Source organism: Mesocricetus auratus, unplaced genomic scaffold (assembly GCF_017639785.1).
Source record: "Mesocricetus auratus isolate SY011 unplaced genomic scaffold, BCM_Maur_2.0 Super-Scaffold_100047, whole genome shotgun sequence".
NCBI lineage: Eukaryota > Metazoa > Chordata > Mammalia > Rodentia > Cricetidae > Mesocricetus > Mesocricetus auratus.
In genome coordinates, this window is record NW_024429224.1 from 1,193,407 (window position 1) to 1,207,640 (window position 14,234).

Genomic DNA, 14,234 nt, shown 5'->3' on the forward strand with positions numbered 1-14,234 from the left:
CAAATGAAATTTAATTGACAATTGTTTTTAAAAAGGGGGGATTTTGCTTGTTTGTTTTTGAAATGGTAAATGAAGGCCTGGGTGTGTAGCTTGGCAACAGGATGCTTGCCAAGCATGAGCGAGCTCCTGGCTTCAGCCCTCAGCACCTCAAGTAAAGTAATATTTGGTAAGCTACATGACATAAAACTTCCCTTTTAACTCTTCAGTGCCCGAGGTGGTGATGTTGTGGACATTCTTTGCTGTGTAGCCATCACTATCACCACCTCCAGAGCCTTTCCTCTTTCCAGATGGAGACTCTGAACCTATAAAGCACAACCCCCGGCTTCCTCTCCATCAGCCCCTTCTTGGGACCTGACCTACACGATGATTCGGAATTTGCTGTATTCTCTTAGCACAGTGCACTCAGGGTTGATTTGTGCAGCCCATTAGGACTTCCTTGGAGACTGATGGACATTCCGTGGTAAAGGAGGCTACCCTGGCTCATCCCTGTCTACTGTAAGTCCTGTCTTTGAGAAAATGTGTACTTGGGCAAGTCACTGGTATGTTGGCCACTTTCTTTCCCAAACTTGAGCCTCCAGCCTGGCAGGACTGGGGGTGTCTCCATTTGCTTGATGATTAGACACTAGAGAAACTGACCCTCATGGGCTGAGATGACACCAGCCTCCCAGGTTCCATGAGATGATGCCATCATTTGTCACCACCCAGAGACACCTGAATTTCCACAACCTTTTGCCAGTCTTGTCACTACTGATGTCCTCTCCCAGCACATCCCCCATCATAGACAAAGAACACGGCCCATCACGTCACCTCTGGCTTTTCCCCACCATCCAGTCACACCATTCTTTTAAAAAGCTTGTCCAAGTCATCCTTAGACAGATGTCCTTGAGCACTCTGCTGGCATCCTCAGGCACACAGGGCCCTTTCCTTGCTCCATTTTCAACACTGGGCTTTCATTCCTTGGGATTCACAGAGATGTGATCCAGGATCAGTTGTGGGGACCTCAATCCAAGGATGTTCATGTCTCTTGTGAAAATTGGCATGCTATTCACATAGAACATGCTTATCTCCTTCTAAATATATGAGGTAGTCTCTAGATCACTTATAATAATGAATGGAATGCAAATGCTATATGTAGAGTTGATATATTGTATTGTTTAGGAAATCACAGCAATAAAAATGTTTGTACACCCTAACTACAGACACAACAATCCCCGCAGACACTCTCAGTGTGTGACTGGTTCTATGTCTGTACACCTAACTACAGACACGACATTTTTGACTTTACACACTCCATTGTGGCTGTTCCTTTACCTGTCTTGATCAGTTTTTCAACAATTAGTTCTACGGGGACAGGATGATATTGGTGGCACTCAGATCCTCAGGGCCTACACTGGGCTCATCATGGATGCAAGATGTTTACTAAAAGAAAAATGAAATGGCCTTGAGAATCAGAGATATTCCCTTCTGAAACAACTCCAGCATCATTCCACTGGCTTGGTCAAATCATGTGCCAGGGTGGGCAGTCTACACCTGGAGGTCTGGGTGTGGTGGTTTGAATGAGAGTGACTCCCATAGGCTAATGTGTTTGAACATTTCCTCCCCAGTTACGGAACTGTTTGGAAAGGATTAGGAGGCATGGCCTTGTTGGAGTAGGTGTGGCCTTGTTAGAGGTGTATCACTGGGAGTTGGTTTTGAGATTTCAAAAGCCCATGCCAGGCCCAGTCTTACCCTTGCTCCGATCCTTGTGGATCAGGTGTGAGCTCTCAGCTACTGCTCCAGCACCATGCCTACCTGTGTGCTGCCATGGCGTGCTCCCCACCATGGCGAACATGGACTAACCCCTGAAACTGAGAGCAGCCTCCAGCATACTGCTTTCTTTTAAAAGTTAGCTTGGTCAATCAAAGAAGAATGAGCAATCAATGGTCATTAATATCCCTCAACATTAATGGCCTTAACTCGCCCAGAAAGAGACACAGGCTAGCAGAATGGATTTGAAGACAGAACCCATCCTTCTGCTGCATGCAAGAAACACACCTCACCCTCAAAGACAGACATTACCTGAGAGTTAAAGGTTGGGAAAAAAATCCAATCAAATGGACCCAAGAAACAAGCAGGAGTAGCAATCCTAATAGCTAACAAATTAGACTTTAACATAAAATCAATCAAAAGAGATGAAGGAGGTCATTACATACTCATCACAGGCGAAATCCACCAAGATGAAGTGTCTATCCTGAACATCTATGCTCCAAATACAAAGGCATCCACATTCGTAAAAGAAACATTACTAAAACTTAAATCACATATAAAGCCCCACACACTTATAGTGGGAGATTTTAACACACCACTCTCACCACTAGACAGGAATAACAGACAGAAACTCAACGAAGAAGCAAAAGGTCTAATAGAAGTAATGACCCAACTGGGGTTAACAGACATCAATAGAACATTTCATCCACATAAAAAAGAATATACCTACTTCTTACCACCACATGGAACCTTCTCAAAAATCGACCACATACTTGGCAACATATTCAACCTCAGCAAAAATTCAAAAAAATTGGAATAACTCCATGCATCTTATCAGACCACCATGCTTTAAAATTAGAATTCAACAACAACACAAATTGCAGAAAACTTACAAACTCATGGAAACTGAATAATGCACAACTGCACCATTCCTGGGTCAAAGAAGAAATAAAAAAGAAATTAAAGACTTCCTAGAATTCAATGAGAATGAAGACACAACATACACAAACCCATGGGACACTTTGAAATCAGTGCTACGGGGGAAGTTCATAGCACTAAATGCCCACATGAAGAAACTGGAGAATAGTTATACTAGAGAATTAACAGTACAGCTGAAAGCTCTAAAACACAAAGAAGCAAACTCCCCCAGAGTTTGACACCACGGTAATAATCAAATTGAGTGCTGAAATCAATAAAGTAGAAACTAGGAAAACAATACAAAGAATCAATGTAACTAAGAGTTGGTTCTTTGAGAAAATCAACAAGATAGACAAACCTTTGTCCAAACTTACCAAACAGCAGAGAGTGAACACACAAATTAACAAAATCAAAAATGAAAAGGGGGACATAACAACGGACTCTGAGGAAATTCAGAGAATCATCAGGTCATACTTTGAAAACCTGTACTCCACAAAATTCGAAAATTTAAAGGAAATGGATGACTTCCTGGACAGCTATCATTTGCCAAAACTAAATCAAGAACAGATAAGCAATTTAAATAGACCTATAACCCCTATGGAAATAGAAGCTGTCATCAAAAGTCTCCCAACCAAAAAAAGCCCAGGTCCAGATGGCCTCAGTGCAGAATTCTACCAGAAATTCAAAGAACAGCTTATACCAATTCTTCTCAAAGTATTCCATGCAATAGAAGCAGAAGGGTCTTTGCCAAACTCTTTCTATGAGGCTTCAATAACCTTGATCCCCAAGCCACACAAAGACACAACTAAGAAAGAGAACTTCAGACCAATATCCCTCATGAACATTGATGCAAAAATACTCAATAAAATACTGGCAAATCGGATCCAAGAACACATCAAAACAATCATCACGATCAAGTAGGTTTTATCCCAGGGATGCAGGGATGGTTCAACATACAAAAATTCATCAACGTAATCCACCATATAAACAAGCTGAAAAACAAAAATCACATGATCATCTCACTAGGTGCTGAAAAAGCCTTTGACAAAATCCAACACCCCTTCATGATAAAGGTCTTGGAGAGATCTGGGATAACAGGAACATACTTAAACATAATAAAAGCTATATACAGTAAACCAACAGCCAACATCAAACTAAATGGACAGAAACTCAACACAATTCCTCTAAAATCAGGAACAAGACAAGGCTGTCCACTCTCTCCATACCTTTTCAACATTGTACTTGAAGTTCTAGCCATTGCCATACGACAACAAAAGGGGATCAAGGGGATACAAATTGGGAAGGAAGAGTTCAAACTTTCACTGTTTGCAGATGATATGATAGTTTACATAAATGACCCAAAGAACTTTACCAGGGAACTCTTACAGCTGATTAACACCTTCAGCAAAGTGGCAGGCTACAAGACTAACTCAAGAAAATCAGTAGCCCTATTATATACAGATGATAAAAGGGCTGAGAAAGAAATCAGAGAAACATCACCCTTTACAATTGCCACAAACAACATAAAATACCTTGGGGTAACGCTAATCAAACAAGTGAAAGACCTGTATCGCAAGAACTTTGAACCGCAGAGGCAGGCGGATCTCTGTGAGTTCGAGGCCGGGCTGGACCGACAGCCTCCAAAACAAGAGAAACCCTGTCTCATAAAAACAAACAAACAAACAAACAAAAAAGAAAGAAATTAAAGAAGCCCTCAGAAAATGGGAAGATTTCCCATGCTCTTGGATAGGTAGGATCAATGTAGTAAAAATGGCAATCCTGCCAAAAGCAATCTACAAATTCAATGCAATCCCCATTAAAATCCCAGCACAAGTCTTCACAGACTTTGAAAGAACAATAATCAACTTTGTATGGAAAAACAAAAGACCCAGAATAGCCAAAACAACCCTGTTCAACAAGGCAACACCCAGAGGCATCACCATCCCTGACTTCAAGCTCTATATTATAGAGCTATAGTCCTGAAAACAGCTTGGTTTTGGCACAAAAATAGACAGGTAGACCAATGGAATAGAATTGAAAACCCTGATATTAACCCACACACGTATGAACATCTGATCTTTGACAAAGAAGCTAAAAATATACAATGGAATAAAGAAAGCATCTTCAACAAATGGTGCTGGCATAACTGGAGGCTGGCATGTAGAAGAATGTGGATCGATCCATGTCTATCAACATGCTCAAAACTTAAGTCCAAATGGATCAAAGACCTCAACATAAATCCAGCCACACTGAATCTCTTAGAAGAGAAAGTGGGTGGTACCCTTGAATGAATTGGTACAGGAGACAGCTTCCTGAACATAACACCACTAGCACAGACAGTGAGATCAACAATGAATAAATGGGACCTCCTGAAACTGAGAAGCTTCTGTAAGGCAAAGGACACAGTCAGCAAGACAAAAAGGCAGCCCACAGAATGGGAAAAAATATTCACTAACCCCACATCTGACAGAGGGCTGATCTCCAAAATTTACAAAGAACTCAAGAAGCAAGTCTCCAAAACACCAAAGGATCCAATTAAAATTGGGTTGCAGAACTAAATAGAAAATTTTCAATAGAGGAGTCTAAAATGGCTGAGAGGCACTTGAGAAAGTGCTCAACATCCTTAGCCATCCAGGAAATGCAAATCAAAACAACTCTGAGATACCATCTCACTCCTGTCAGAATGGCTAAAATCAAAAACACCAAGGACAATTTATGCTGGAGAGGATGTGGTGAAAGGGGAACACTCCTCCATTGCTGGTGGGAGTGCCAACTTGTTCAGCCACTTTGGAAATCAGTATGGAGATTCCTCAGAAAAATGGGAATAAACCTACCACAAGACCCAGCAACTCCACTCTTAGGCATATATCCAAAAGATGCACATTCATACAACAAGGACGTCTGTTCCACTATGTTCATAGCAGCATTATTTATAGTAGCCAGAACTTGGAAGCAACCTCGATGCCCCTCAACCAAAGAGTGGATAGAGAAAAAATGTGGTGCATCTATACAATGGAGTACTATTCAGCAGAAAAAAAACAATGGAATCCTGAGATTTGCAGGCAAATGGATGACACTAGAAGAAACCATCCTGAGTGAGGTAATACAGTCACAAAAAGAGAAACATGGCATGTACTCTCTCATATATGGATTTTAGACATAGATCTGGGGAGTGCCAGCCTACAATCCCATGGCCATTGAGTCTAGGAAACAGAACCTTCATTTAGTGGCTGATGGAAGAAGAGGCAGACTCCCACGGCTAAGCACTGAGCTGAACTCAAGAAAGCCAGTAACAGATAGGGAGGACTGATGACCAAAGGGATTAAGACTGGGCTGGTTTAACCCCCAGAAACAGCTGACCTGACAAGGGTTAACTCTTGAATCCCAGGCTGATGCCTGGGAATCCAGCATGGGACTGATCAAGACCCCCTGAATCTGGGTGTCAGTGAGGAGGCCTAGGTAATCTATTGAGCCTTGAGCAACAGATCAGTATTCATCCCAAGTATACACATGGACTTTGGGCTCCTATCCAACAATGTGAGGTGCACTCTCACCCTGGACTCTTGGGGAAGGGTCTAGACCCTGCCCTATATGAAATGACAGACTATGGACACCCCCATGGAGGGCCTCACCCTCCATGGGGAAATGAGGGGATATTGGAGGGGGGGTAAGGGGGAGGGCACGGGAGGAGGGGAGGGAAAGGGAGAGGGACCTGGAACTGACTTGTGAAGCAACCTTGTTTCTAATCTAAATTTAAACTGGAAAATAAAAAAAATGTAACAACAAAAAAAGTTAGCTTGGTCATGGTGTCCCTTCACAGCAACAGAACAGTGAGTGGGATACGGGTTAGCACCCTGTGCCAAGGGTTGGGTGGGGGATCTTGGGATGCATGGAGAACCTGCTTTCTTTCCTTAGAAATCACCAGTGTTTCCATCGATTGTCCCCTCTGGGGGCTGGGCTCACGGGTGTCACTTCAGAAAGAGTTCCTGTTCTTTCCTGCCTCATCTGTCACATTTTGGCAGCACATCCCTGGAGCACAGAAAACATCCAAGTCCACTCTCTTCCCAGATCACACTCTATTTATAATCATCTCGTCATAAAGCTGAGAGCCTCAGAGGACTTTGGGAGGCAGCCATGCCCATCCCTTGTTTTTATACCTGAAAACACAGGTTCAGACAGGTTGACTGACTTGTTCACATCACACACTTGGCAGGAACTTCACTCTCTCTTTCCTTAATGCAGAATACCTCTTCTCTAGTTCAACCTGTGGATCCCTAGAGGAACCTATAGTTTTAGTCTAAATCTCACCCTGGCCAATAGAATCACGGAAGAGAAACTCACTTGTAGCCTGCACGCTTCCAGGCAGCAGCATGCAGGTGTTTCAGATGTTAGCATGTCTGTGGGTATCTTCTCCACTTCTCAACTACCCTGCCTCACTGTCCTCCATCAGCAGAGCAGGGACCCCTGTCTGCCTAGAAGTGAGGGTCCTCCGTGCGGGCATAGGAACTCTGTGGACTTCTGTGAATGGCTGGAGGGAGGGGACGGGACTGAAGCTGAGTCGGGGGCTGGGGGCTTCAGGAGAGTCAGGAAGGCCTGCGTGGAACAGGACCCTGGTCCCTGTCTCTTGGCAAGGGAGACATGAGTCATCTACAGCTTCCAACCGACTAATGCACAAGTTCATTCCCAGAGGAAATCATTACTCTAATTATTATTATTAGGCGTAATGACTAATTAGTAAAAATAGCTACCATTTACACAGTGCCAACTTACGGCTGCTTCTTAATGTGTATTTTTTCCCCTATTTTACTCTTTCAGGATTATTTTCTATTTTTCTAATTATAAAGTCAGTATGTGCTCAAGGAAAAAAATGGCAAAAGATCCTAAAAATAGAAACAAAAGGGGCAAAAAGTCACCGTTTGGCTCACGGCGGAACATTAGAGGCATTGTTAACATGCTGCTGCTTCCCAGAGTTTCTTCTGTATCCTTCCTCACACGTGTGTGTGTGTGAGAGTGTGTGTGTGTGTGAGAGTGTGTGTGTGAGAGTGTGTGTGTGAGAGTGTGTGTGTGAGAGTGTGTGTGTGTGTGAGAGTGTGTGTGTGTGTGAGAGTGTGTGTGTGTGTGTGAGAGAGAGAGAGAGACAGAGACAGAGACAGAGGAGATGGGGAGGAAGGGGAGAGACAGACAGACAGACAGACAGACAGACATCAGACATAGCTGATGGAGAGGTTGAAGCGCAGAGCCGCACCCTGAGCAGGAACTGGATGAGCAGGAACTCGCATCCCATCCTTTCCTCCTCTCCTGCGTTCATACTCCTCTGCCCACAAGGGTGAACTGGGGATTTGTCTGGAGGCGTAGTTTTGATACACAGTCCAGGCTAGCCTCCCAACGGCTAGGATTACAGGTAGTGTTCTGCCGCCTTAGGCTTGTGTGGGGATGGTTTTCATTGACTGTTGCTGTCTCAGTCCCTGTCTGGGAGAAGCAATGGCGGTAAAGAGACCATGTCACTCAGCTACTCAGTACCTGGCTACGGAAAGCGAGGAGCCCTTAAGCTTCGATGAAGACATTCTGTCAGAAACTGGAGGGACTCTGTGTTTTCTGTCCATACAGATATCTGGAAAGCTGAAATCAGAAAGCATAAGGAGCTATTGTTTTGCAAGCTGCTTTGCATGAGACAGTTGAAGTAAGTTCTACAGAGAGGTCCTGGGGGAGGGGGGAGGCCGGGCCTCGGGCGGGAGGGGGCGGGAGGGGGCAGGAGGGACCCTGAGTCCATTTCCTGCCACATGTTTGAATAGAACCAAAGGTACTCAGTGTCCTTATGTTGGCACAGACAGAAAAGTAGGTGACACCGCTTATGTGACAAGCACTGGGCACATTACAGTATCACTCCTAACACAGGGGTCTCAAAGGAGTGGTTACATAGTGAGAGAGAGAGCAGAGGAAAAACAAGTAAGCAGAAGCTCACACGCTAAACCCAGAGACAAACAAAACCCCTGAGATCAGGTTCTGTGGATTTCTTCATGTGAGGACACATGACTGAGACCAAAGTGGCGGCTGGGATGACCAACACCAGGAACCCACTGTCTAAAGGCTTTGAAACAAACCGAAGTCCTGTGCTCACCGAAATATAACCATGAAGACAAAGGAGGACACAGAGCTCTCTCTTTAAGTTTGGCACACTTTGCTCCCTCGACAGCTTCCGGCTCTTTCTAACAGTAAGGGCTGCGGGAAGAAGACGGCTGGAATGCCTTTTGTTTCCCGCCAAAGCTCACTGATTGTCTGTGTACGAGCCTATGGGCACATGTATTTGTGAACACATACATATGTGAATGTCTGGGTGTTTGTGCGAACATGTTTGCAAATGTGCATGTTTGTATGTCTATTTGAGTGTGCATGTGCTTGTGTGTGCACATGTTTCTGTATGTGGATGGGTGTGTGTTTGTGTGAACATGTTGTTCCATCGTCTGAAAGTTTCAGTTACCTCTAAGTGGATAAACCAAGGGTTGTTGAATTCTGCCCCTGAGACCTATGAGAGAAAGAGATGTCTGTGGTGCTGGGAAGGCAGAGAATGCCGGATGCAGGGAGTATTGCTGGGTTAGACCCGTGCTGTAGGACCTGGGTACCACCTTCCGTCTGACTCTGAGGGTGGTTCCACAGCCCGTCCTGTCCTCAACATGCTTTCCTGGAAGCCTCAATCCCAGGCTGCTGCACTGTTTTCCTCTTCATTTTCACTCCCAAGTCCCTCTGCCTCACTGCCCCAAATGGGTCCAACTCACACATGTCCCCAGTATGGAAAGAGGGAGACCTGCAGGTCCCTGTGAGTGCTTGGGGCTGACAGGACCCCTGCAGTACAAACAAGCATCCAGCCCCTGTCCAGGAGCCCTCGTCCCACACCCCACAGGGTGCCACGTGTAGTGCGCCCCAAGCCGAAGGGACAACATGGGCAGAGGCTCAGAAGCTGTGGGTCACAAATGACCGGGGTGTAGGGCCCTTCCTTCCACCCCTTAGGAAAGGAGCTTTTGAAGAAATGCCATCCCAGTGCCCACCAGCAGCTATGATTCAGGCTGTATTAACTGAGTGTGGTCGGGCAACCCAGAAGAGCCTGGATACCGAGGAATGCTGCATGGACATGGAGGGGCGCGGCCAGGGCTCCCTTGAGAGTCCAGGAATGCCTGGCCACTGCTCGCCCACTGTGCGCTTAGGGGAGCTTTCCCTGGGTTTCCTCTTCACTTTCAGCCTCACACCGGTCCCATGAGGCAAGACACAAGCCCCGGGAGGCTCAGCATCTCACTGGGCTGGACTTCAAGCCAGTGTGCAGTCTCCCCTACTCTGCCCTCTCCCCCAGGCCCAAACTGCAGGCCCTCCTTTCTTTCGCCTCTCCAGGGGTCCAGCCTCACCTTGGGACTCCTGCCTCTGCGATAAACCCAAGTGAGCTTCTCTGTCTCTGCTTCTCAGCAGCCCCCTTTCCCCTCCTTCCTGCTGTACATGCTCCATTAACACCCCCTCACCATCCTGAGGGACGGGAGCTTGGGGACCTGGGGAGGCAGAGAGGGCGGCAGAGAAAGAGAGAAGCTGGAATGGGGAAGAGGACAGGAGCCGTGTGAGGTCTGAGACACAGGGGCGCCCTGGTGATACCCAAAGGTGGCTGAGGCGGGCTGTGAGCAGTGTCTAAGTTTGCTGTCATTGTGATAAAACACTGACCAAAGGCAACTTGCTGGAGGAAAGGGTCTATCTGAGTTACAGGTTACAGTCCATCATTGAGAGAAGCCAGGCAGGAACTGGAGAGGAGAGCTTGGAGCGGTGCTGCTTACTGGTTTGCTTTCCAAGGCTGACTCAGCCTGCTTCCTTATACAGTCCAAGGCCACCTGCCTAAGGGTGGCCTCACCCACAACAGGCTGGGCCCTTCCCCATCAATCACCAATCAATGAAACGCCCCTGCAGGCTCGCTTACAGGCCAAGCGGATGAGGGTTGTTCCTCAGTTGAGGCTGGACTCCCAGAGAACTCTACTTCAAGTCAACTTGACAAAGTCTAAAGAGCATGGAGGGCAAACTGGGATGGGCTGGGCCTGAGGGCAAACGTGGGTGCAACACGGGGACTCGAGCCCCGTGGCCCTAACCATCCTGCCACGCAATCCCGACTCAAGTGCTGGATGTGGCCCTCCATGGGACAGGGATATGTCACTGGGGAGCTGGGGACACGGTGGTGTCCAGCAAGCTGCTGGGCTGGAAGGACTCACATGCCTGGTGTTTGTCTTCCTGTGGGCTCCTTCTGCCCGATGGCCCCCTGCCCTGTCCCTGCTACTCTCAGGGACTCTGTGACTTCACGGTGCCACAGTCCCTCTCCCAGGTGATGTGCTGAGTTCAGAAGGGGCTGCTGCCACCACACCACCCGTTTCTCTCTGGTCCCTTTGCTCGTTTCTGACAGCCGTCTTGGACTTGCCTGGCACAATCCCTGTGCCTCTGAGCTTGCCTATTGTGTTCTCTGCCAGTCAGTCTTCCCCAGCCTGTCCTCCCCAGTCTCCGTCCTCCCCAGTCTCCGTCCTCCCCAGCCTGTCCTCCCCAGTCTCCGCCCTCCCCAGTCTGTCCTCCCCAGTCTCCGGCCTCCCCAGTCTCCGGCCTCCCCAGTCTCCGTCCTCCCCAGTCTGTCCTCCCCAGCCTGTCCTCCCCAGTCTCCGGCCTCCCCAGTCTCCGGCCTCCCCAGTCTCCGTCCTCCCCAGTCTGTCCTTCCCAGTCTCCGCCCTCCCCAGCCTGTCCTCCCCAGTCTCCGCCCTCCCCAGTCTGTCCTCCCCAGTCTCCGTCCTTCCCAGTCTCCGTCCTCCCCAGTCTCCGTCCTCCCCAGTCTCCGGCCTCCCCAGTCTCCGGCCTCCCCAGTCTCGGCCTCCCCAGTCTCTGTCCTCCCTAGTCTGGCTTCTTTAGTCATTGTCCCTTTTTGAGGAGGCTTTGCCACATGACCCCTGACACAAACCATGCTCTCCTAACTTGCTCTATGTTTTTATTAGTTTCCTGTTTTCTCCCTCTCTGTAGACACCACCACTATAATTACAAGCGATTTGAGGTTTTGTATTTTGTTTTTGGGTAAGGTGTACCCCAGATACCCAGCATCTCTTGGGTGAATGAACAAAGAAATGGGGATTTGAATCATCACCTCAGCTTTATATTGGATCTTGTTTTGTTCCATAGACAACCTGTTGAGGGAGACAATATTTCCCCACCGTATGGGGTGAGAAAGAAAAGCCACTGGGTGTTTGAAGAGGCCCCACATCTGTGCACTTAGCATGCGAGTCGAATCCAGAACAGGCTGTGCTTATTAAGATCTTGTCAGCACAGACAGACAGCACCTCCCACAGACAGACAGCACCTCCCATATTCTAATAGCTATTCCTGCCGGCCCCCAAGTCACAGAAATCCTCCTGCCTCAGCAAGCAGGCTGAGTCACTCACCATACCAAGTCCTTTAATTTATATTCCTTGGGATTTCGGTGGGCTTTCTGATCATTTTGGCATTTATTTTTCAGTCTCATTGGAAAATTCTCAGCCTCTTTCCGAGCTCTTGCTGAAGGTGCTGATTTCCCACTCAGTGACTTCTTAGCAACCTCTTCAACATGTCCTTTAGTCTGTTCATTTCTCCTCACTTGGTCTAACAGGCTAATTTGTCTGTTCCCTGAATTTCTGTTTTAATCACACTAGCTTTTATTTTTAAAGATCTGATTTCTTTTTATAAAATAGGACTTGTCTGTTTTTGTTTTACAAACTTGCCGACCTGTTTTTAAAATTTTCTTTAAAGATATTAAGCGTATTTATTCTATGGTATATATGCAATAATTTAAATATTCATAGCCACTGAGTGGCTACTTTTCAACTTTGTCATTTTCCCTTTATTCTTCTCCATTTGGCCTGTTTTCCTGAGGTATAAAATGACCCTTTCTTTTCCATCTTGAACCTACCTCCTTGGGTCTTCACTGTTTTAGATTGCTTGAGTTCCAGATGTAAAGTCAGTTTCATTAGTCACATTCCCGGAAAACAGCAGCTTCGACCGTGAACGTCCTGCTTTTCAAGCCATACAGATAATGTAAATTCCAATCCCAAGTTCTCATGAAGGGGAGTTTATGGAGTCTTAAGGATGTGGTCACCACTCCTTGTCCCAGGACCAGAACATGCCAGAGAAGTGTTCACCCATTGCCCACCATGGGGCGTAGCTCCACGTGGGTGTCTCTGGTCTAACTCCTCCACTGGGTTCTGCAAACATCAGGCCCAAGCTCCAGAGCTGTGCCCACAGTGGAATCCCAGTCTCCACACCTGGGACGCTGCCTGCGTGTTCTGACGCTCTCTTACTTGCTGCCAGCTCACCTTTAAGAAACCATTTTAAACATTATCTGGCACACACCAGGAGAATTCCATCAAATGTCTAGTTGGTTATGTTCTCAGAAACACAAGACCTAGTGTGTGATTCAACAAAATGTTATGCTTGTTGATTTTTACTCTGTATAGAAACAGTCTCTGAAGGGAAAATTAAATTATAGACAGATAGCATGCAAAACATATATTTCTCATTCTACCACCAAGAAGTAACTAGTTTTCAACCTTGGTGCAGTGACTGCCTTTCTGAATAGATGTGGTTTGGGAGGCTTTTCCCGCACTGGAGCTGCAGTAACTGCCTGGACCCTGCTCCTATGGACCCCGGGGAGTACCCAAAGGCCCGTGTGATAAAGGCCCAGTGGCCAGGCTGGTGCTGTTGGGAGCAGGCGGAGCTTTTACAGGGCGGGCTTTAGTGGGAAGTCTTGAGGCCATGTGACAGTCCCCAGAAAAACGCTGGGGTCCTGGCCTTTCTCTTTGACTAAGTGGTCTCACTCACTGTGCCTCCCTCCACCATATACCCCCTCATCAGTCATGGACTCAAGATCCCAAGGCCAAAATCAGTGTCATTCATTCATCTCTTTGTAAGTTAATTCTGTGAGCATCTACTACAGCAATAGGATGGGTCTTTATTTCTCTCATCGTTCTGTGCTATGTGCTCCTGGTTAAGCTTCAGCAAAATGGCTGTAGTTAGCAGCCTTGGAACAAAAGATGTTTCTCACAGTCGGTTCTGAGTCTCCACACCCCCTCTCTAGGGTCAGGGTGTCTTTTATCATGTGCTGTTTATGCCTGAGCTGGATAGTCTGGGCTTTCTTTTCTTTGTTCTCTCTCTCTCTCTCTCTCTCTCTCTCTCTCTCTCTCTCTCTCTCTCTCTCTCTCTCTCTCTTTCTCTTTTAATTAACTATTAACTAATTAACTTTTTGATACAGGGTCTTCCTGCATAGCTCTGGCTGTCCTGAAACTCACTCTGTAGACAGGCTGTCTTTCAACTCACAGATATCCGTCTGCCTCTGCCTCCCGAGTGCTGGGATTAAAGGCATGCGCCACCATGCCCAGCCCAGCCTGGAGTTCCTAAAGAGCTATTTGCAGTGGTCAGCACTGAGATGCTGACAGGTTTGCCTCACTGTCCTTTCCTGCTCCTCTCTTTGGACCCTGAGGAAGTCATCGGTCCTTTTCCGCTAGGTTCACGTGCTTCTTCTCTGGCACAGGCTGAGAGTAGAC

General features: G+C 46.9%; 1 protein-coding gene across 5 annotated transcripts in view; it reads right to left on the minus strand.

Moving 5' to 3' along the window:
- The window catches only part of Ttll11 (tubulin tyrosine ligase like 11), a 244,964-nt gene that overhangs the window by 65,421 nt on the left and 165,309 nt on the right, over positions 1 to 14,234 (minus strand). For 4 of the 5 annotated variants that reach the window (XR_005873187.1, XM_040735695.1, XM_040735697.1 and 1 more), the window contains one exon: positions 8,185 to 8,283. The exons of the other annotated variant lie outside the window; for it this stretch is intronic. Coding sequence is in view for 3 of the 4 variants with exons in the window: in XM_040735695.1 (XP_040591629.1) it covers positions 8,185 to 8,283 (99 nt within the window). In the remaining variant the exon portion in view is untranslated. The remainder of the gene's footprint in view (positions 1 to 8,184; positions 8,284 to 14,234) is intronic. 5 annotated transcript variants of the gene reach the window in all.